Source organism: Trachurus japonicus, chromosome 17 (assembly GCF_045865225.1).
Source record: "Trachurus japonicus isolate A0001 chromosome 17, Traja_1.0".
Classification (NCBI taxonomy): Eukaryota; Metazoa; Chordata; class Actinopteri; order Carangiformes; family Carangidae; genus Trachurus; species Trachurus japonicus.
The window spans coordinates 16,266,750-16,290,240 of NC_140923.1; the positions used below are offsets into that span (position 1 = coordinate 16,266,750).

Sequence of the window (23,491 nt, forward strand, 5' to 3'; positions counted from 1 at the left end):
TGTACAATGAAACTTATAACAGTCTAACTGATATAACTCCATCCTACAGTACGACCATTCCTTTCCTCGAATTCAGTCGTCTGGAGCGGCTGTAAACTGACGTGTGTTTACAGTGTCAGGTCTTTCAGGTGTGCGGCCTGTAAAATTAGTGATGGTAGTATTCTGACTGTAAAGGACAAAACGCCTGAGCAAAGGTTTGTGTCTCTGGGAGTGATGGGGGTGGGGTTGGGGGGGTCACAAAGAGTGCATGTGTGCGCACGCACACACACATACAGACTTTTGAGCTGTCGTTACTGAGCGGTGGTGAGGTTTGGAGAGCATGCAGGAGGGGGGGGCAGCAACACTGACACTGACTGTTGTAAATTTTAATCTTCTCACAGCTTTCCAGTATCGACAGAAATGAAATGGTGCTATGCTGATTATATTCTCAACATTATGTTTTATGTTTTTATCCTCCACCAAAACGTACCTTGATATCGACCAGAAGACAACTCATTGGCGATTCAAGCTAGTCTCAATCTCAATCTAGTCTGGTTTTTTCTTCTTTTTTGGGGGGGTATTTGTGATTCTGGTATTCAGTTGATTGCAAAGTTTGTTTTACAATATGTAGTTGGTGCCTCCTCCTCCCTCTCCCAGTTGTAGTCTATCTACTTGTTCAGAGGGAAAGGGGCAATGTTACTTGTGTTTTTTCACCTTTGTGTTGGTCCATTTTTATTTGATATCTTTGTGCATTAGGCTTTGGCGTAGAGGTGCGGTAGTGAGGTTTAATTATAACATCTTATATGTATTTCATCATTTATTATCACTGTGCCAAATTGTCTGAAGAACATTTCCATTGGTGACACTAGCAGTGAAGTATAAGAGCAGTATAACAAAAGTGTACCAATCCCGCTTGTCCTACTTAAAAGTTGCAATGTTAATATTTCAGCACAGTCACACCAAAAAGGAGAATAACCAAAGAGGAAGTGAGAATACAAAATGCTATGATACATGTTAAGGAAGAGTTGGAGAACAAACCTCAACATCTGAATGCCTCTCCCCCAAAACAGGATATTGTGTTGCTACACTCAGGATGCACACAATGTTCTCTTCATCAGCAACAATGCAATATCACTCTGGTCTATTAAAATCACAAGTAATTTAAACTTATCACAAAATGTTTCTAGTACACAGACAATGTGAATTCATCACTTAATCAGCCTATGTCTGAGATTTTAGGTTATTATTGCCACTGTTCTATTATAGTTTTTCACCTATGTGTAGGTCATTTTGAAATATACTTTAAGTGCTCTACAAGAATCACAGAGGTTAAGTGTAAAATAAAAAAAATTAAAAGGGGGAATTATTGAGAAATAAATATATATAAACTTGAAAAAGGAGAACATTTCTGAAGAAAATCAGTCCATGCCTGCTGACAAGGCAACACTCATCAACTTATTGCTGACTTCTTCCTTGGAAGTTGCTTAATTTGAGGCCACCAACTCCATTTTGCGTCGAATCATTTTTAATTTTGATTTTCAGTCAGTGGAAGTCATCACGGATGTGTCTTTGGGGATGGATGCTGATCTGCACCACCACCCAGAATCTGATGAGTCATGTTTAAGACAAGTCTCTTGTAAATCTCTTTTCCCTTTTCCCCAGGACAGGAAGTAAATGGGGCCACACTTTCTGGAGTGTGACATCCGTGCGAGCAAAAGAGTGAGTGTATGTTGACCATACTTCCCTCCAAACCCCCCACCCCTTTTTTTTTTTTACCAGTAGCAAAATGCTGAAATCTGCCAATCTGAAACATGACACTCAATGAAAAGGAAAAAAAAAGTGATAGTGTCAGTACTATTAAGATTCCCTCCTTTTCATGGTCACGCTCATAAGTCCTCTGCTTGCAATGCATGGACAATGCCTGCTGCTGTAAGACTTATCAGAAGAATGCTGACCCCAAGGATAACGCTTGTAGCCTTTGTGCTCTTCATCCTTACATTTCAATGTTCTGCAGCAAATGGTAAAGTATGAACTCCAGGTTTCTTATGTTGCATAGTCTATATCTTAAGACTTTGTTCTTTGGGATTAATAATCTGTATTTGCTTTAGTGCACATTTGTTATATTGGAATACATGCAAATTCCAGCTGTGACATTCATAACTACTACTGCAAATAATACTGATGGCCTTATATTGTTCTTATGCACTTATGCAATTTATTCTAAAGAAAAAAAGAAGTGCAAATCTGGGCAAAACAATAGACTGACACAACTGCAGTGGTAGACTGTATCAATTGCTATTTCAAGGATGCTGTGAGTGCAGCTCTAGTCTGCCAAAGTTGAACAGGAACTGTCTTTGGAACAGAGAAGCTCAAGTAGAAAACAACAAAGACAAATGAAACAACTGAGTCTCTCAAAAGTAGACATGCTCAATAGAAATAAACAACACATTTTCTTTTTTTTTGTCATCAATCAAGTAGTAAAAGTAGTGATAAAAGGATTCATAGACAGAACATGAGGCTACCTGTGTTTCAAGGTAAATTCGCAATATGTTCCAAATTCACCTCTGCATGTGATGGGCTGTTCATAATATAACGTGTGGAACATGAGTTATTTATTTTTTTTTATTTCTCTGCAGATGGCGCATTCTCACTCACTAACAAGGCCACTGGCTTTTGTTTGCTGAAAAAACTGACCCGCTGCCTTGACGTGCGCTGGACGACTGGTAACCGGCTTTATACTGTTACAACCAAAAAATGCCTGGGAGCACAGGGCAAAAGTGTCGGGAGTGAAGTGAGCCTCTACGACTGTGACGACAGGAGCGATCTCCAAAAGTGGGAATGCAGGAATGGGACCTTGCTCGCCCTGAAAGGCCAAGAGCTTTACATTGAAGTCAGATCCGATGAAACGATCGCTCTCTCCAGAACCACTGGACCAAATAACCAGCTCACAATCACTGGGACATCCAGCGGTGCTTGCTCAAGAACATATAGAGGTACGGTATGAAACCTTTGGAGGCACTAGATATGTAGCAAACAGGACCCAGGAGCACTCTCCTTCTAAACTAGCATGTATGATTTTGGCAACTAAGATGTAGAGATTTTAAAATGTCAGGCAACAACATCCTCCATCCCAGGTTTTGACTGTGCAAAGTTTAGTGTGTCAATTGGCAATTTTGGGGAAAAATATTCATTTGTGTCATTTCGGTTTAATAAAATGGATTTTGATCAACTCTTTTCCCCTTTTAGAACTTTATACCATCGAGGGAAATGCGTTTGGCAAGCCGTGCATGTTTCCCTTCATGTACAAAGACCGGTGGTTTGGAGACTGCACTGCGTTTGACTCCTCACAAAAGCGTCTTTGGTGTGCAATTGAAACTAAATATGAACGTGAACAGTGGGGATACTGCCCAACTACAAGTGAGTACTGCATCTAGGATTGAAATATCACTACAGTGAGTAGGCAGTGATTGAATCTTGTTATTGTTATTAGTTAAATTTGATCTCAGAGCACACTTTAGTTTAGATTAAAAGTTGAATGAATAGAAGCCTAGCCCTAGTTTAGTCAACATGTTATATGTATGCAAAGCACAGCACAATTTTGAAGTCACAGTAATGAGTTAAACTGATTGAACGAACAACTCATTTCCCATATTTCTATATTCATGAACAGCAAGAGACAACTGGCCGAAAAACCTGGTAACAGGAGCATATTACCAACTCAACACACAGTCACTTCTGACTTGGCCTCAGGCTGAGACCAGCTGCAAACAGCAGGGCGCCTCGCTGGTCAGCATCTCCGATCCCAATGAGCGGGCTTACATCTCAGGTAAGGTGCCACCACCCAGTCATAATACATGATTTCATATACTTGTATATGTATCGCTTTGATGCATATAGGCTTTTATAAAAAGAAAAAAAAGAAGTTTTTTTTGTTAATGTTGTTAATTGAATCCAGTCTGACAAAGATAACTATGCCAAAGATGTACTCTAAAGGCTGGGAGGTTTTCATGAAAATATTTTGTAAAAAAAACTAAATTGTAAATGTGGGGAAATGAATGCCAGTTAATTTTTGCTCCCATCAAGTCATTTGATCAGGCGAGAATATAGTGCAAGAGCTTTTAAAGACCTCATGCAAACCTTTGTAACTGCAGCTATTTCATGCAAAAGAGCTCCACAACTTCACAGCAAACACACACACTGGTGTTTCCTTAAATAGTCCAAGGATCATTGAGACACAGGACAGATTGTGCAATCCACTTTGTTCACGAGTGATATGAGGCCTCTGTACTTTGGCTCCAAATCTGAAGGTCTCATTGAACAGATCACCCTGAATTCATTTAATATCACTTTCCCAGGAGTTACTATATAAAGCAACTCCTGGGAAAGTTTGCCAATGCATATATGCATTGATAAATGCTTGTTTTGTTTTGATAAATTCAAGGGACATGATTAAATTTGTTGCCATTTGTTCTCTGTACAATACATTGCTTCCTCTGTGTTTTGATGAACTTCATTCAAATGTCTCTGTGACTGTTGGACTGTGATTTCTGTTTTTTTTTTGTGGATATTTTTATTAAGCAAGGAAAAAAGGAACAGTGTGAAAGAGGAACAAGTTCTTTACTCTTTCCTTTTCTCTTTTTATGTCCCTCTCAACCACTCAAACACACATAAACACGCAGCACTACTAGGACCAGGGAAGCAAAAACTTTGGATTGGGCTGGTTCTGGACCCAGAACATGGCTGGCAGTGGTCTAACGGCAAACCTTTCCGTTATCTGAGATGGGGCACTGGTAAGTCGCCACTCCCATAAAAGGAAGTCAAATGCACTGCTATGGTTCCCCTCAGCTCTGACCCCCCAAAAATAATCTATCAATCCATGCTCAGATGTGAGTAGTGTGAAACTCCCCCTCTGGAACTTGAAACCTTCAAACCTGGTCATTTATACCAGAAGACATCATTTTAGCTTTGGCAAGTGAAAGAGTCATTGCTACTCTGCCAAACAGGAACAGTAGAAATTTATTTTTCAACAACAATGACACATTTTATTACATTAAAACTGTTGTGATATGATGTATCCACAAGTCAAGAATGAATCTGAAGTTAATGTTGACATTTTTCTTTGCATTTTTTTTTGTTTGTTTGTTTTGAAGGAAACCCACTTCCTAATCCAGGACACAACTGTGCATTTCTTGACTCTGTTGGGCAGCACACATGGCAAAGTTCATCCTGCGTGAAGAAAATGGGCTACATCTGCTTCAAGGAGGGGGCCCCGCCAGCTCCCCCACAGAGTACAGAGATATATTCTATTCTCCTTTTTGTTTATCTGACTCACTCACTGTTGCATATCTGTCATCCAGTCACTTATACTGTATATTTGTTCATTTCATCATCAGTTGAGCAAGGATTTTGTCCAAGCCCGTGGATTCCCTACAATGGTCACTGCTTCCACCTTCAGCGTGTCCCTCAGACATGGGTAAATGCTCAGAAAGAGTGTCGCAAAGAACATGGGGACCTGGCGACCATCCACAATGTGGAAGACCAAAGTTTTGTCATCTCGCAACTTGGATACGGTATGTGATGCATGAAGGCATTCAACCCTCACCAACACTTGAAACACAAGTGGTTTTCATTTTGCTCTAGACTGATTTGAAATGGAGGAAATCCTTTCTATTGATGGGCTGGTTCTTATCCCCAGTTTGCTGCAAGTGCTATTTCCAAAAGAATTAGGGTTGCCTATGTAAGAATTCATCCTTGTATCGATCAACTTGATTCTCCGTTATGTATTTATAAATACATTTCCTCAATAACTACACAACCTTGTCAGTTTCTCCATAATGGCTTAAACATAATTTACACAATTTTTGCTGACAGAAGATCTGTGTGTCTGTTTACCAATGCACAGATGCCACAAATAACACTATTTTTTTTCCAATATCATGTACTCTTCACTGTCTATGCTGCAGCACCCACTGATGAGCTTTGGATTGGACTGAATGACAGAAAGACAGAGGGGCTGTTCGACTGGAGTGACCACTCTACTGTCAGCTTCACCAGTTGGGAGTATGGGAAACCTGCTCTGACCACTGATGAAGAAGACTGTGTCCTCATCAAGGGGGAGGTAAGGAGCTTGGTGCATAGAAATCCTTCTTTGAGACATAAATCTGTATATCTGGACAAGAGGTGTCACAAAAACCCTCATGCAGCCAATTCTGAAATGAAGTACTGACCAATAAAAGACAGAGAGCAACACAAAAAATCATTTGTACACAATCAGTGGTATAAGCATGCTTTTTCCATGCAGATTCTCAGTTTCAGTAAGCTTTCGCCACAATATAAAATGTTTTTTTTTTAAATAATACATCCACAAAATTCAATGGCTTTTATGGTGCTTTTTTCTTTCAGAATGGGAACTGGGCAGATCGCTCGTGTGATGAGAAACACGGCTTCATCTGTATGAAGCAGGGTGAAACTGATCGTCCTGCAGAAGAGGTAGAACTGGACCCAGGCTGCAAAGCGGTGAGTGAAGATTACATTTCATGCTTTTTGAACAACTGGCTAATTAAGGTGTGGGGTTAAAACTCACTAAATAAAATTGGAAAAGTAACTGGTTCATTCACGTTAGAGTCATCTCATGTGGATCCAAGAAACCAAATCATTTCATTTTTTTTCTTCTTTGTTTAAAATAGGATGGATGGTCAACATTTTCAAGCATTCACTGGGTTTTTCATAATTTCTTACAGGGTTGGAGAAGACATGGCTCCTACTGCTACTTTGTAGGAACTGAGACAAAGACTTTTGATGAAGCAAAAGATCACTGCAAGAGCTCAGAATCCTACTTAGCTGACGTTTCAAATGGGTACAAAAATAATATGTTTTTACAAATCACGTTTTGTTAACTCTAACACTGCTTTTCTGAGAAAGAAATATAATCAAATGCATATATATCATTTCAGGGTGGATAATGCATTTCTTGTCAGCTTGGTGGGCTTGAGACCGGAAAAGTATTTCTGGATAGGCCTCTCTAACATGAAAAACATCGATCAGTTTATGTGGACCAACTCAGACTCAGTGAGGTTTACTCACTGGAACGCTGAAATGCCAGGTACATACAGATATTAAGTTCAATCTTTAGATAGTTGGGACAAACAACGGTGTGTCACAATGTACATTTAACGTATTTTCCCTTCTTCAACTCAAGGCTACCAACAAGGCTGTGTTGCCATAACAACTGGGATATTGGCCGGACTCTGGGATCTGCTGCCCTGCACCAATCAGGAGAAATACATCTGCAAACACCTGGCAGAGGGGGCAGTTATAACTGTCCCACCGCCGACTCAAACTCCCCCTGCATGTGCGGATGGGTGGACTCGTGTGGGAACGAGAAACGTCTGCACGAAGGTACAACAAGAAGTCAACCTCGGTTACGGGCAATTAAAACATGTTACATGCTCATAACTAAAGGAGGTATTTGAGCTGCAATCACCCTAACCCTGACACTAACTCTAACCTATTCAAATAACGCATTCATACTAAATGTGTAAAATTTCAGGAGCAGATAAATGGTGCTGGTGATGGAGGGGTGGCTTCTTGAACACTATTTCAAAATAATATATTCTTTTTATGATGTTGTTTTCCTTCTTGTCACCTGATTTCTTGGGGTTTGTATGCCTTTATCGGGATAGGATAGTAGATATTGCCAGGAAATGAGGAGGGAGAATGAGAGACAGACGTGCAGTACAGGATCAACACATATGGGAATCGAGCCAGCAATCTCAATTGTTTGGAGTAATTCTGCGCTGTGAGGGAAAAGTGCATTTGTAACCTAGAACCTGAACAATAAGATTTAAAATGGTGCACATATCACCTCACATAAAGTTGTATAAAATAGTAATTGTGAGATAGTGAGATAGTGTTTTCATATGAAAACATCTTACCAATGTGCTTTGATTACAAATGACTTTGATTGATAAGCTGTCAGAGCCACAGTTATGGTTTTGGTTCACTCTTTACTCTGCAGGTCTTGTTCAGCCAGAGCTAAAAGAACAGTAGTACACTACCTGACGGACACAGTGACTAGTTCATAAACAGATAGGGATAGAGTAGAAAGTAAGTTATTATTGGACCATTGAGTTTTAATTAGAATGTTGCTCCATAACTGTTGGATAAACATATTTGCCTTAAACTTTAAACATTATAAGAGATCAAGACTATATTCTCAAGTCAGGTTAATTTTGGTTTTAAATGAAACTAATTCAAATTCTTTGCAAATCTTCTCATGTCCAGTGAACTAAAGTCCAGCACACAACTCTTCTCTGTCAAGTTTTTTACAGGTCCCCGTGCAGATGAGAAAACCTGGTATGAGGCCCGGGATTACTGTAGAGCCATTGGAGGAGATCTGCTCAGCATCCACGGCTCTGCTGAACTACACTACGTGGGACGGTATGAGACTGTTAAATACAATTTCAACTTAAAATAGAACACAACAGCACTGATATCTATAACATTAATCCAGCAATTAAATGTCACACACATCAGCTCCAACATCTCCGCTCGAATCTTCCCTCAAGAGCGCAGAAAATGACGTATCCTGCTTTACACAGAAGCCGCAAGAGAGACGACCACACAAAAATGAGTTAAAGTTTTGTCTTTAAGAATACTGCCTGATCAAATGGCCTGTATGTCTATATACATATTTGCACTGCAGGCATGGAAAAGGCTGGATTGGGCTTCATGTTCCTGATCCAAGCACGGGTTATGCATGGAGTGATGGCTCCCCGGTTAGTTGTTCTACTTTGTACAACTCATTTAATTTGAACCAAAAATGTATCTCTCTCTTTTTACTATGCATGCTTTCACTATAAAATGATGTATATCTTTTCACAGTTTAACTTTCAACACTGGGAGGAAGGCGAGCCAAACAATTTTAATAACGCAGAATCTTGTGTGGAATACAAAATGTATCACTGGGGTGAGAGCGGGTCCTGGAACGACGTGAACTGCGAGAGTTACAATGACTGGCTGTGCCAGATCCGTGCAGGTACAGTGGAGAAAATGTGCTGATTATTTATCTTGATTCTCCTCTGAAACAAAGTATGAAGAGAAATGACTGAGGAGAGGTTATTTTTAACCATTATGCAGGAAAACGTCATATGCTCTAGTTTAGTTCCACCATCAGTGTTAGGGGAGTGCCTCACATGTTGCAACACTTCTCACAAGTGCATCCCAAACAAAAGGTCACAGGATCTCATTATTCCTTCTATAGGGAGAAGAAAGGGAATCCTAATCCCAACAATACATGACAACTGATATTTTTCTCAACAGTCAAACTGTTTAGTGCAGTAAAAAAAGAGAGAGCACAATCCAGAAACATCGACCCACAGACATAAGTACAGAGAGGAAAGTGTTTTCTGTGTAACCATTGTTTCAACTCAAACTGAAGTTTTGTTTGTGACCTTACAGGAGTGACTCCAAACCCACCTCCAAATACCACCACAGTGGGTAAGTTGACATTGTTTACCTACACCCACCCACGGTGTAGTGGTGGCTGTACATCTTTGCTAATCTGCTGGAAATATGATCCCAATCCCCCCATCCTGAGTGACAGCATTACAGCCAAGTATTGTTCAAGAAAATGATTATATGAGAGTGAAGATGTTCTTTATCCATTGGGAAAATTATAATCTTATTGCATAAGACATTTGTGTTAAATTGTAGCACAATTAGTGCATGCAACTTCTAGAGTTGACATTTGTGCCAAATTTGAATGGATAACATGAAGAGTTCCTGAAAAATGAATTTCACAAGACAAATGTGTTTTGTGAGTTTACAGTCACCTTTGCTTTGACCTTTGTGCAATCAGCACATCTTTAAGAATATGTATATTTATGCCAAATCTAAAGAAACCCCCTCAAGACCTCGTAAGAGATCCAGTCCCAGGTGGACAGACAACCCAAAATCATAATGCCTCCCTCCTCCCTTGGGTGTCACATGATGGCATAACATTTCTATGTAGTATACTCTGTCATTATACAGACTCTATGTAAACTGTAAAAAATTGTCAAAGAAAGGAATATAAAATGTGTCTTAAACCTTTGCAGATTATAATACCACTGCAGATGGCTGGCTTGTGTGGAGAGGAAATCAGTATTACATTAACAGAGTGTCACAACCCATGGAAGAAGCTCGTGACATCTGTAGGAGGATGCATGGCGACTTGGTATCGATCAATAGTAAAGATGAAAATGTGTTCATATGGAAACAGGTAGGTATTTTTTGGTGTGGAAAAAAACTATTAACACGTCCAAATTGGCACAAATTCAATTTACTAGTTAATGAAAGTCTTTAACTTGTGTGTATTCGTCCATATGTGTGCTCTGACAGATTTCCAGAAGCTATGGGCAGTTTTATATAGGTTTGTCAGTGGATCTTGATGGATCATTTTGGTGAGTATTAGTGGAGATATATAAATAAATAAAAAATTAAAAAAAGTTTCTTAAACTGAGATATATTTAGCATGTAACAAAAGATAAATGAATATTTTCCACATATAAAATATATAATGTGGTAAACAGACTGCATATTCTCAGGTGTTAAGGTTTGAGGTGAAGTATACAGCTTATTTTATTTTTAGGAAGGTAGATAGATATAATTGCAGGTGTCTGTCTTCTCATTAAATCAATTGATGACTCACTCAATGATCAACCAACTCACTCATTTCACTCACAGACTTCATTAAGCCTTTATGAACTGTTTTCCTTAATTTAAGAAGACTTGTTGTCATTGGCATCAGTTTATTTACAATATGCAAAACACACAACAAGGCAACAACAACGAGACAAAAAACAGGTCCATTGTCACATGATAGTTGTTATATGATTACATAATTCATCTTAACTGTGTGTGTTTTAAGGTGGATGGATGGCACTTCATTAGCACTGCAAAGATGGGATGAAAATCAACCTAAAACTGATGCTTATGATGAGAACTGCGTTACTATGGGTTATTATATGGGTGAGTAATCTAAAAATATACATGTTAAAAGAACGAACGTGGAGTGTAAAATTGTAAAATAAGTTTCCTTTGCTACGGGGGAAATGTTACTCATTGCATCTCTGCTGTGTTCATAGGCTTCTGGCAGACTTGTAACTGTGGCCAAGAACATTCCTTCATTTGTAAGCGAGGACCCTCACCACCTGCCAACACAACTGCAGCACCCACACCTGCACCTAAAGGTGGCTGCCCACCCATGTGGACCAAATTCGACTCAAAGGTTAGATATCACAAGTAGCTTGTAAGAATTTTCAAGCATTGTATCCCAGTCCTCTTTCAAATATCTGAGGGTTGATGGCAACGATTTTAGGGATGCAACGTAGACTTAAGCGTTAAGTAAAAAAATAAAAAGAGTCAAGAACAAATGTCATTTAAGCTAACGAAACAAAGATAACCTTTTATTGTGAATTGAAAAATCATTATTCTATTTCTTATCAACAGTGTTATAGCATCAATACTGCCCGCAAGACAACATGGGAAGAAGCACGCAGACAGTGCATGACCATAGGAGGAAATTTAGTTTCTATTCCTTCAAGACGTGTGCAAGGTTTGTCCATTTTTTTAAAAATGTATTTTTAAATGATAGCCATGAGAGGGAGCAGTCATTCTTAACCTGCCAAGAGTTGCAAAAATATTATTTGGGGAAAAAATTGTCAGGGGAAAAAAATTAGAAAGTGGATCCCCAATTACATGTATTGTATTGTCTGTCAAACTGCCTAAAATCTGTGGTGGTGTTTAGGATTTCAGGATTTCATTGTCTTATTTGTCTTGTTAGAAATGATCATGTTATCATTCTATTATGTATTGGAAATTATTTCAAAATAATGCACAAAAATTTGAATTACTTAATTTCTAAATCTGAAATTTTCAGCATTTTTGATCACCAAAATGGGTGAAGCAGCAACTACAGACCTGTGGATAGGTTTAAATGGTATAAAACAAGACGGATATTACTGGACTGATGGAAAACCAAGGCGATATACCAACTGGGGCTATTCTGTAAGTACACTGAATTGTTTAGGTCCCTACTAGAAATAACATCTGAAATATAATTTATGCTAATATTGTGATTTTAAAAATTTGCTTTGGCCTTTAGAAAAGTCAACATCGTCCTGGGACATTTTATCAAAGATGGAATGAGGTAACACTTCCAAGATTTAGTTGAGAGTGAAATTCAATTTTACTCTGATTCATCAGTTTTTTAAATCGGATGTCTTGGTGATATCCTAACCACTCCTCTGTCCTTAACCAGGAAGACTGTGTTGTGATGAACAGCAATCCTAGTCTTGGCATTGGTAAATGGTTGATTAAGAATTGCAATGAAACCAATGGATTCGTCTGTCTTCAAAATCTTGGTGAGTTCATCAATCTTATGTTTAAGAAATGATCTGATGAATCATATAATATCATGCTTAAGTACAGTATGTCTTAGTTCCAAGGTGCAATTTATGTACAGCACTATTCTTCCAAAGGAATTAAAGAAATTAGAGTGGGGACTGCATGACATGGTTTGGAAAATTGTTAGAATAACACATAAATTGTAAATAAGGCTAAATTGTATACAGTACAATAATTATGTACTGCAATGATTAGAAAAATCATTCTCACCTTTGATTTTTGTCTTGTTCTCAACAGACCCTAATAGACAGAGTCAACCTGAACCAACAGTTCCTAATGTCTATGTAGCTCTGGGAAATGACAGCATCAAGGCTGTGACTCAAAATCTAACTTGGGCTGATGCCAAGAGACACTGTGAAGGTGATAAAGCCAATCTTGCCAGTCTGCGAAATGAATGGACACAGGCCTACATTGAGCTGCTGGCTATGAATCTTAAAGCTCCTGTGTGGATTGGACTGAATAAACAGCAGGTACAAGGCTACAAACAACTGAAATTGCTGTACTTTAGAAAGAAAGTATGAGTAATTTAACTTATTCAATTGACAATTTACCAGACTTAATAGCTTCATGACATACAATGTGGAACCCCCACAAGGCAACTTATTTTAATACAACAATGTAATTCTGTACATTTGTTTAACCAATCAGTTACATTTTAACAAGGCTGCATAAATGTAGATGAATTCTAATAATTTGACCTATCCTCACTTTCAGACTGGGGGTTATTTTAGATACATTGATGGCTGGCACCTGAACTTTGCCAGCTGGGGTACAGATGAACCTAGCAGGGACAGACCTTGTGTCTATCTGGATGTGGATGGAAAATGGAAGACTGCTCTCTGCAATCAGACCATGAACAGTGTTTGCATGCAGTCCACAGGTACGAATGTTGGTAGGCAATGTGAATGAATACAGTCCATCTGTCTTAAGTGTCAAACTTGAAAAGCTCCATTGAATATTTAGCAGCAATGCTGAACTATAACTGTATGTTGAGATTATATGCTAAGTGTATCATCCATGATATTGAACAGAGCTAGGCAGGATGATGATTAAGAGTAAATCAAATTCACTGCATTGAATGTCAGACGGTAATCTTTTTAATGGCCATTCTCATCTTCACGTTCTCCGTCACTCATAGATGTGGCACCAACAGAGTCATCCACCTACCCAGGAGTTTGCCCTGAAGAGTCAAGTGGCGAGTATGAGCAGACCTATACCTGGATGCCATATAAGGGCTATTGCTATTTGTTTGTCACAGATGAAGTTGAATGGCCAAATGCAGCCAGCAGCTGTGCAATGCATGGTAAGAGACACACACATTCACACATTATATGTGTAGACTGAGTGTATAATATGTAGTTTAATGTCAGCACATGGACAACACCTAGCAATATGTGCTTGGTAACTGTTACAACTAAAATACTGTTTTTTTGTCATTAAGGTGGATCCCTGGCTACCATTGTAGATCCTGACGAACAACAATTCCTCCAAAGCAATATGGAAATGTTTAAAGACAGCCACAGCTCATTCTGGATCGGCCTGTATAAAACTCATAAAGGTATGACATTATTGAAACTATTTAATTTATTTTTTTGTGAAACTGTATTTACCCGTTTTAACAAAACATTTAAACAACTCAATTGTAGTATCAATTCCATGTTGATAAGATAAAGGGAAGCATTGATTGTGACTCAGATTTATTGTTTTTGTACTGTTTCCCTCTTCTATTTTTACCTTGACAGGACTACCATAGCAAACCAAGGCTACACAATGATTATAAAAGTATTATTTAACAAAGTATCAAAGTGAAAATAGTAACACCCTGAATTTCTGTTGGGCTTTAGGCACATGGATGTGGCTGGACAAAACAGTCATTGACTACACAAACTGGGCTGAAGAAGAGCCTCGTTCTGACTTCGGAGCCATCTCAACTGAAGATGGGTTTTGGAAGTCAGGACGAAGATGGCACGATAGACCATACATCTGTAAAACACCTAAAGGTAAGATTGTTATGCCCATATATTTTAAATATAATCTTTTTATAAGCATTTCTCAAGACATGTAGATTGATCAATAGTTTTCTGTTAAAGCAGAAGTAAGTGGTCCGGTCGTTTTCGCTAATGCTGCGTTCCAGGCAGGCTTTTGAAATCGTAAATTACAGCTTCAAGTCACAACTTACGATTTTGTAGCGTTTCAGGCAACCCACTCGTGTTTTCCGACCTGTTTTACCGGTGAAAGTCACTATAACGGCCACTCGTAACTTCCGACCGGTGAACTCGTACCAGATCGAACTGGTACCACTTCACGGTCGGAAAATTACGAGTTTCCTGGAACGCACCATAACAGTCCTCGTCGCTACGTCACCACATTCACGGCGTCCCTTGGCTGCACACATAGCCCTGCATGCCGTTCTCTCTCCTCATTGGATAAAAACTGTAGGATACGATAAATGTTTTCTCTTCGGCTCAGAGCAGAGCAGAGTGACTGACAGACCCGTGTTTCAGTCCAAACACTCTATGTAAGTGATTGCTGTCGGAAGATATAACTATTTAAGACTTATATTAACACAAATATATCACTTACTTCTGCTTTAAGTTATGTTTTTGTTGAGATATAAATACTGTAACAGCATGTGCAAGAGGAGATGCATAAAAATGAAGAAGATCAGTTCAAAGTCAATTATATAGCTTGATCCACCATAACAATAACACCCAGCTATTGAATATGTTCTGGGTTATTCTACAGGTTACTTGATACGTTGACCATGTAGAGTAGATTTATTTTCATGGGTAGACCTGGGAGTGACAGGGCAACCTTTGATGCAGGGATGATCGTGGGGAAAATGCAAGTTTATGCAATTTATTTTATTAATAATTATTCCCTTCTTCACCAGTGATAGTCAAAGATGCAGATTCAAAGTCTGGTAAGTTATACCTATTTAATATGTGTTATATGAGAATGTTTAAATGGTTTAAAAGGTACTTTCATCTTTATGATAATTTAACCTAGACTAAATTTGTGTATTGAATTGTTTGTACTGATCACTACTTGGTTAATCTGTGCAGAACGACATGAAGGTCAGGATCCTCAGAGCCGTGTCCACACGAGTTTGGTTGTGGTGCTGATCATTGCCATCATTTCTTCGCTGACAGTTTTGGCATTCTACCTGTACAAAAAGTCCCCCATTCCCTTACCCACATTTGACAATCCACTCTACTTTGACAGTGAACGGTCTAAGCCCGATGTGGTTGACACCAATAAACTGATAGAGAATGCAGAGGTAGAAAATCCTGAGCCCATTATAACTCTGTGATTTATTAAGTGTCAGAAACAAGTGGGATGTACATGATACTGTATCTAAGACTGATGTATGTATGACCTTTTATTCATGTTTCTGCTTTTTTTTTGTACTACAGACAGTTTATATTCAGTTATTTAACAGTATGTCACTAAGTGTGAGTTTCAATGGAGTTGGCAATGTCTGACCTCATGGAACAGAACAATTTAGGCTCTAGGATGTCTCAATGGGAATGATTGGTTTATGTGTTCTTTTTTTTCTTTTTAATCTATGATTGAATGTATAGTATTGTTAATTGTTATGCTTACACCCACTAGATCTGTTACTTGCTTATACCCTTGAAACTGCCTGTTACTGTTAAATGAATATTAAACCTAGCACAACACAAGAAATATTAATTTAGTGGATTATTCTTTAATAAATGAGAATTTGCTCATCTAGTACAAAATGTACTTAAAAGGGTTAGGCCTTACTGTGCGTTCACACCAAAAGCTTCCAAAGCGTCAAAACGCCGGAAGTCAATTCATTTTCAATGAGAGCCCGGCGATACTGAGCGTCCAAAGCTTCCAAAGCGTCCAAAGCGTCACCAGACGAGAAGTTGAGCCATGGTTAACTTTAGGGTAATTAGCTATGACGCGGTTCGGCGGCAACCGGCGGCAACCTGTCAGAATAGAGATGTCCGTCGGCTGCCTTTTTTTTTCTTTTTTTTGTATTTCGACTCCCCAATGACCAGCGCGATCGAACTTTGACGTCAGTCACGTGACGAGCGGCGAAAGCGGCTGAAAATATTTGCCGTTTTGGGGGCTGTCTTGTCTGACGCCCACCCTCGAGCGTTTTTGACGCTTTGGAAGCTTTTGGTGTGAACGCACAGTAACCCCAATTTGAATCTGGCTCATGGTCCTTGGCTGCATCTTCTCCCTTCCCCTGTTGATGACTCTCCTGACGTTTTACCTGTGGCTCTTATAATAAAGGCAAAAAGCCTCAAGTATCTTAAAACATATTAACTGCTTTATGGTTGCATGCTTTTGCCAAACAGTCATGTTGCAGTTAACATCAGTGTCTATCCAGACTCATATGAAAGCCTGCAGCTACATGACATCACCAGTTTTTCCACTGTGGAAAAAAATGTCAATGATTGCTAGTTATTAACTACAGTGGGTACAGAAAGTATTCAGACCACCTTTAATTTTCACCATTTGTTATGCTGCAGCTTTATATTAAAGTGGAAATTAATTAAAAAAAGAAAAACTGAAATATCACCTGAAGTTTTCAGACTCTTTGTTGTGACACTCATGTAGGTCATTCAGGTGCTGTCAATTTATTTTATACATCTTTGAGATGGTTCTACACCTTCATTTGAGTCCAGCTGTGTTGAATTCCAGTAGTTTGGACATGATTTGGAAGGCACACACCTGCCTAAATAAGGCCTTTCAGCTCATTTGCATATCAGATCAAAATGAGATCCATGAGTTCGAAGGAACTGCCTGAAGAGCTTAGTGACAGAATTGTAGCCAAGCAAAGATCTAGACAAGTGGAGTCTGAAGGGGAAGGAAGAGCAGAGCTGCCTGAACAACTGCCAAATATCCGTGATTGGATTGGGGTGGAGGTTGCTGTTGGGGAGGAGGTTACTGACAGAGGCGAAGAAGAGGCATTTGTTCCCCCTCCAGTTGTTGCCACAGGAGTAGTGATTTTTACCACGCTACTCCCAATTCCAAAGAGAGAGAGGGGCCAGACAAGAAATAGGTCCACACCTCCCTCTTATCACCTAACCAGTGATGAACACTTTTCATACATTGCTTCAAAAACACACCAAAGATGGCCAAAAGCACAAAAAAATAAAAAACAAGAAAGATGCAGGAGCCAGATACGGTGCTAGAATGATCCCAAGGAGAGTGAGGATTGGATCATGTGCATGGTTTGTGAGGACTGGTTCCATGAAACATGTGGTGAGGAGAATGGCATCATTGAAGATAAAGAGGTTTTCACTTTCCGTGACTGTCTTGATGTCTATCCAAATGTCCCCCACCTCACACAGCGGTCTTTTTGTCCCGTTCCAATGGATTTTAATGTGGTTTTAGTGTTATGTTTAAATGAAATGTAATGTGTATTGTTCGTAATTATTGTTATTCTTAGTAGCTTAGCTATTTCTATTCATCATATAATTAATTGTAGGCCTCACTTTCTGAATCGGTCTTAGCGTGTGGGGCCAGGATTGGCGGCGGGGGGTGGTGAAGGTGGCAGAGGGTTGTTCAGGGTAGCATTTTGACAGGTTTTGTATGTTGTTGGTTTTTTTTGGGGGGGGGGGGGGTCGTGTTTTGAATATTGAATTGTTCATTGTTCTGTTTTGGACCTCTGTTTTTTGAAAATTAATACAAATATTTAAAACAGAAATTAATGGTTGTTTTTATTATTGTGTTAAATAAAAATGGAATTTGTTGCAAGTGTCCCACTTTGACAATATATAGTGTCCCACTTTACCAACAGTGCCAGGAAATTTTGGTTTTGGGTCAATGTATTTTTGGTGAAGGGTCATTCATCCAGTGTTTAATGTTTCTTTGTTTTTTCTTCTACATAGTATAGTAGAGATCTTAAGCTGTTTAGAATGGTATCATGATGGGCTAAGACATTTGGTTCATAATCAAAAATGATGTTCAAGAAGAAACAAGAAATCATAAACACCCACTGGAGAGAGACAGAGAAAACCAGAGGGCGCTATGCAGCAAGGAAATGTACTCTGCCCGGTAGCGTCGCTCGAAAAATATATAAAGAAAATTCTGGCTGATGCAAAGGCCCTGTACTATCTGCAGCCAAGGAGGGTAACAGCGGCAACAGACAGCTTCTGGTATACCGCCGTTCCCCTGGGAGTAAACCAGCTGTCACAGATGTTAGCCAGGATGTGCAAGGTGGCAGAGACACACACGTCTTACACTAACCATGGCCTGTGAGCCACTGCCATACAGAAACTGCCTGATGCGGGACTCGAGGCGAGGGAGATCATGGCGGTGAGTGGGCATAGGTAAGATGCTTTATATAAGCAGACACAAACTACGATGTCATTTTGATTCATAGATAATGTGTTACAGAACATAAAATACATATCTAAACAAAAATTTGTTTTGCAGGTCTGAAAGCTCGCTAAAAAGTTACTGGAGACCATCTATGGAGAGCCAGAAACGATGGAGCAACGTGCTGTCTGAGCGAGCTGTTAACTCATCAGAAATTGTAGTGGTGTCCGAATGTTTAGTGTAGGGCTGCGCGGTATACGTGGCATTTGCGGTAGAAAATTTGGCCCATGGTAGAGATTTGCGCTCTACCGTCCTATCGCCGATGACGTCATCGCACCTGCCTCAGAGACAGCGGAGCAGGAGAGCTTGTTAAAAAAAAAAAGTGCTACGTCCGTGATTTGGACTCGGTTCGGCTGTAAAAATACAGCTGGTAAGTTGACGAAAGTGAAAGTAAAGTCTGCGACGGAGAGAGAAGACGTACTGTATCCATAGCGACCGAAGATTCCAAAACAATCTGACATCTTGCTCACCATGAAACACACTCCTCTTGCGTGTGTGTGTGTGCGCGTGTTAATTTTCAGTTTTGAGATCTGCTTTCTGTACAATAAATACTCTTAACTAAAATTACATTATTATATATATGATATCTACCGTTACCGTGAAGGGATTCGATTTATACCGTGATATGAATTTTAGGTCATACTGCCCAGCCACTATTCACCGCAAAATGTAGTGAACATACAATGGTCACAAACAAAGAGCTGGTGAGCTCGATGGGAGGGCTGGGTGGCAGACTGGTCCATGGGAAGGAAGGGGAGGCCGGTCTAACAGCAGGGGAAGGGGTGGGAGGGGGGGGGCGATGCAGGCGGCGGCTGGTGCAGAGAGATGGAGCTCCGGTGGATCTGCGGAAACACAGAGAGAGTGCGAGACACCAAGGCCAAACTACAAAGTACAACAGAAAATGACAGTTCAAAAATATACTGAGGAGAAGAGAGGAGAGGAGAGGGGAGGGGAGGGGAGGGGAGGAGAGAAGAGAAGAGAAGAGAAGAGAAGAGGAGGAGAGGGCTCTGTGTAACCAGATGTGTCCCCAGCAGTCTAAGCCTATAGCAGCGTAGCTATAAAATGGTTCAGAGCTACCTGAACCAGCCCTAACTAAAAGCCCTGTCATAAAGGAAGGTCTTAAGTCTAGACTTAAATGTAGTTAGAGTGTCTGCCTCTTTGACCCATGGAGAGAGCTGGTTCCACAGTAAAGGAGCCCGGTAACTGAAGGCTCTACCTCCCAGTCTGTTTTTAGAGATACTGGGAGTCACTAACAGACCTGCATTCTGGGAGCGGAGTGCTCTGGTAGGACAGTAAGGAATGATTAGTTCTTTCAGATAGGTTGGAGCTTTATCATTAAGAGCCTTATAAGTCAGCAGAAGGATTTTGAAGTCTATTCTAAATCCCACAGGAAGCCAGTGGAGAGAAGCTAAGGTGGGAGAGATGTGCTCTCTCTTCCTAACTCCTGTCAAAACCCTTGCTGCGGCATTCTGGACCAGCTGGAGACTCTTTAGAGAGTTTTTCGGACATCCTGACAGGAGAGAGTTGCAGTAGTCTAGCCTAGAAGTGATAAATGCATGTACTAGTTTCTCAGCATCACTCTGGGAGAGGATATTCCTAATCTTAGTGATACTGCGCAGATGGAAGAAGGCGGTCCTAGTCACGTGCTTTATGTGGGAGCTAAAGGAAAGGTCCTGGTCAAAAATGACTCCAAGGTTCCTCGCGGTAGTACTCGGGGTCAGGGTGATGCCATCTAGAGTAGCGATCTGATTGGAGAACGTGTCCCTGAGATGTTTAGGTCCAAACACAATAACCTCAGTTTTATCTGAATTCAGTAGCAAGAAGTTAGAGGACATCCAGGATCTAATGTCTTTCAGACAGTCTTGCAGATTGATGAGGCGGCTTCTGTCATCTGGCTCCATGGACAAGTAGAGTTGCGTATCATCAGCATAACAGTGAAAATTGATTGAGTGCTTCCGGATGATGCCACCTAATGGGAGCATGTAAAGAATGAAGAGGATTGGCCCTAAGACTGAACCCTGCGGTACACCATACGTAACTCTGCTATACTCTGAGTGGTCGTTATTAACATTAACAAATTGAAACCTGTCAGATAAGTATGACTTAAACCATTTTAGGGCAGTTCCTTTAATCCCTATTTCATGATCTAGTCTCTGCAGCAGGATGCTGTGGTCGATGGTGTCGAATGCAGCACTGAGGTCCAAAAGTACAAGAACAGAGACGAGACCTCTGTCTGAAGCTATAAGAAGATCATTAGAGACTTTGACAAGTGCTGTTTCAGTGCTATGGTGTTCTCTGAATCCAGATTGGAAAGCTTCAAAGAGCTCGTTGCTGTGCAGATGTTCATGTAGCTGCTCCAGGACAATCTTCTCAAGGATCTTAGAGATGTAAGGAAGGTTGGATATAGGCCGATAGTTGGCAAGGACATCTGGGTCAAGAGAAGGTTTTTTAAGTAAGGGTTAATGACAGCCACCTTGAAGGCCTGTGGCACGTAGCCTGTGGCTAAGGAAAGATTGATTTGGTTCAGAAAAGAAATGTTAATTAAGGGGAAGACATCCTTAAGTAGTCTTGTCGGAACTGGATCCAGCAAACATGTAGCTGACTTGGAAGAAGTAATTGCAGAAGTTAAGTCTGACAGGTCGATGGGAGAGAAGCTGTCCAAGTGTGAACCAGGTCTGGGAGGTGCTTCTATGGGTACCGTAATCTGTGGGCCATTACTAGCAATTTTTGTTCTAATATTAACTATCTTTTCGGTAAAGAAAGTTAGGAAGTCGTTGCTGCTGAGAGTTGGAGGGATGGATGGCTCAACAACACTATGGTTCTTGGTCAGCCTGGCCACAGTGTTGAAAAGGAACCTGGGGTTGTTCTTATTCTTTTCTATTAGAGATGAATAGTAATTGCTTCTAGCATTACGGAGTTCTTTTTTATATATTAATAAACTATCCTTCCAGGCTTGACGGTCTTCCTCATGTTGGCTGGAATGTGTTTTCCTTTCCAGCTGTCTGGTCTTCTGTTTCAAAGCGCGCAAGTTTGGGCTGTACCAGGGAGCTATTCTTTTCTGATTGATAACTTTCTTTTTGAGGGGAGCTACAGCATCAAGTGTTCCAAGGAGTGCTGCTGCAGTGCTATCCACAAGATAGTCCACCTGTGTGGGGGTGAAACCAGCATAACTGCCCATAGTATGGTTACAGAATGTGGTGAAGTCAGCATCACTGCCCATAAGCCCAGAGTGGGTGGTCCTATGATTGGTTTCTAGTGAAACCAAAGTCACATGACCACACCCCGAAACTGGAGGGGGGTCATGTGACTAGGGCTGTGTTCGAAACCGCATACTTTCCTACTACTCATACTAACTCTGACGTCATTTTGAGTATGCGAATGCGCAGTATGCGAGTTTGAGTATGCGAGGAGTACCCGGATGGCATACTAGATTCGCCAGATTGTTGAGTATACATGAGGAGCTCACTACTCACACTCAAATTACCCAAGATGCAATGTAAACGTGACGTCATCGATCGTCACTTCCGTTGCCGCGAAAAAAAAAAACAGTTGGAGGGAGAATCGTCTTTTTACGGAAGACAAAATGGATCCGCCGCAACCGCCGCAGCCGTACAAATGTGAGTAAATTGATGTATTTTAGCAACTTGACGGCATGTATGCGGTTGTGTAATATTCCTGAAGATATATCAGTTCTTCATCGGTTGGGTTAAAGCTAGCTAAATCGAGGGTAGGTTAGCTTCCTGTTTCAAAATAAAAGCACACATTCTATCGTCATGGTTTTCTGTATGTAAAGGGCAACGGGTGTTTTATTTGTTAAAGTAACCGGAAGTGCGTTGGTCACAACGGCTAGCTTTAGTAGCGCCGAATTCGTCCGAACAAACTTGTAAACAGCTGGTATTTAGACAAATTAACGACACACTGCTGATCTAAACGGCTACTTTCTTACCTAAAAATGTTTTAAATGTTGATAAAGTGATATATTTACAGAGTTTAGAGCTAAAATGAAATCAGCTTCTGACCACTGATTTCGGCTCGGGTAGGAGCGCAATGCATTATGGGTTATCATGTAGTATGCTGCAGTGTAAACGCTCTGCATACTGTCTGATCGTTGAGTATATAGTATGAGTATGGACAGTATGCAGTATGGAAGTATATAGTATGTAGTATGCGGTTTCGAACACAGCCTAGGAGTCACATGTCTCCAGCATAGACTGTAAAAGGTCTCCAGGTGTAAACTTCCTGGGGAGGAAGAAGAATAAGATGACCTGTATGACTGAGAACCTTCACCAAAGACGGTTTATATTGAATATCTTTGCCTTGACGGACATTAACCACGACAGGGCTGACGTCATCCTAATCATTTACTAGCCGAAGTTTCTCAAAGTTTACCGCAGAGATTTTGTGTGCGGTCATGTGACTGTCTGGCTCTGTCTGATTGGTTACACGGAGGCAAACGTCGCGAGTGGCTACATCTGATTGGTGAAACACAGTCATGTGACAGAGGCTCGGAAGTATCTCATTAAAACAAAACAATTTTCACATAAGATCTATAAGAAAAAGTAGCGAGTAGCGACCGGAATGAAGCTCAATGTAACGGAGTAAAAGTACCGCTTCTTCTGAAGAAATATACTCAAGTAAAAGTAACAAGTATGCTGCATTGAAACTACTCTTAGAAGTACAATTTATCCAAAAAGTTACTCAA

General features: G+C 40.2%; 1 protein-coding gene and 1 long non-coding RNA gene across 2 annotated transcripts; one reads left to right on the forward strand and one right to left on the reverse strand.

The window, feature by feature from the left end:
- The first annotated feature begins 1,867 nt into the window (after nt 1–1,867).
- On the forward strand, nt 1,868–16,149 carry mrc1b (mannose receptor, C type 1b). Its single transcript, XM_085804737.1, has 31 exons — nt 1,868–1,999; nt 2,616–2,972; nt 3,226–3,396; nt 3,650–3,805; nt 4,659–4,769; nt 5,130–5,267; nt 5,373–5,549; nt 5,943–6,097; nt 6,382–6,495; nt 6,720–6,835; nt 6,933–7,081; nt 7,178–7,377; nt 8,300–8,418; nt 8,684–8,756; nt 8,863–9,016; nt 9,439–9,477; nt 10,077–10,240; nt 10,360–10,421; nt 10,889–10,989; nt 11,106–11,248; nt 11,470–11,575; nt 11,900–12,027; nt 12,125–12,169; nt 12,281–12,383; nt 12,664–12,896; nt 13,141–13,306; nt 13,565–13,729; nt 13,868–13,984; nt 14,271–14,426; nt 15,320–15,349; nt 15,492–16,149. Exons 1-31 carry the CDS (start codon nt 1,897–1,899, stop codon nt 15,737–15,739), a joined length of 4,299 nt encoding a protein of 1,432 aa, XP_085660863.1. The 5' UTR covers nt 1,868–1,896; the 3' UTR covers nt 15,740–16,149.
- LOC146970395 (uncharacterized) lies at nt 15,818–16,668 on the reverse strand. The gene is made up of 2 exons (XR_015038054.1): nt 16,594–16,668; nt 15,818–16,192 (listed from the first exon to the last, which is right to left on the reverse strand). It is a non-coding gene; the product is annotated as an uncharacterized LOC146970395 (long non-coding RNA).
- Nucleotides 16,669–23,491: the final 6,823 nt, after the last annotated feature.

What these genes read in the sequence shown, in the direction of transcription:
- mrc1b (XM_085804737.1), top strand. Translation starts at nt 1,897, where the DNA reads ATGCCTGCTGCTGTAAGACTTATCAGAAGAATGCTGACCCCAAGGATA. An exon ending in GGGATACTGCCCAACTACAA is followed by an intron (nt 3,397 to 3,649) that starts GTGAGTACTGCA and finishes ATTCATGAACAG; the next exon opens with CAAGAGACAACTGGCCGAAA. An exon ending in CGAGAAACGTCTGCACGAAG is followed by an intron (nt 7,378 to 8,299) that starts GTACAACAAGAA and finishes TTCTCTGTCAAG; the next exon opens with TTTTTTACAGGTCCCCGTGC.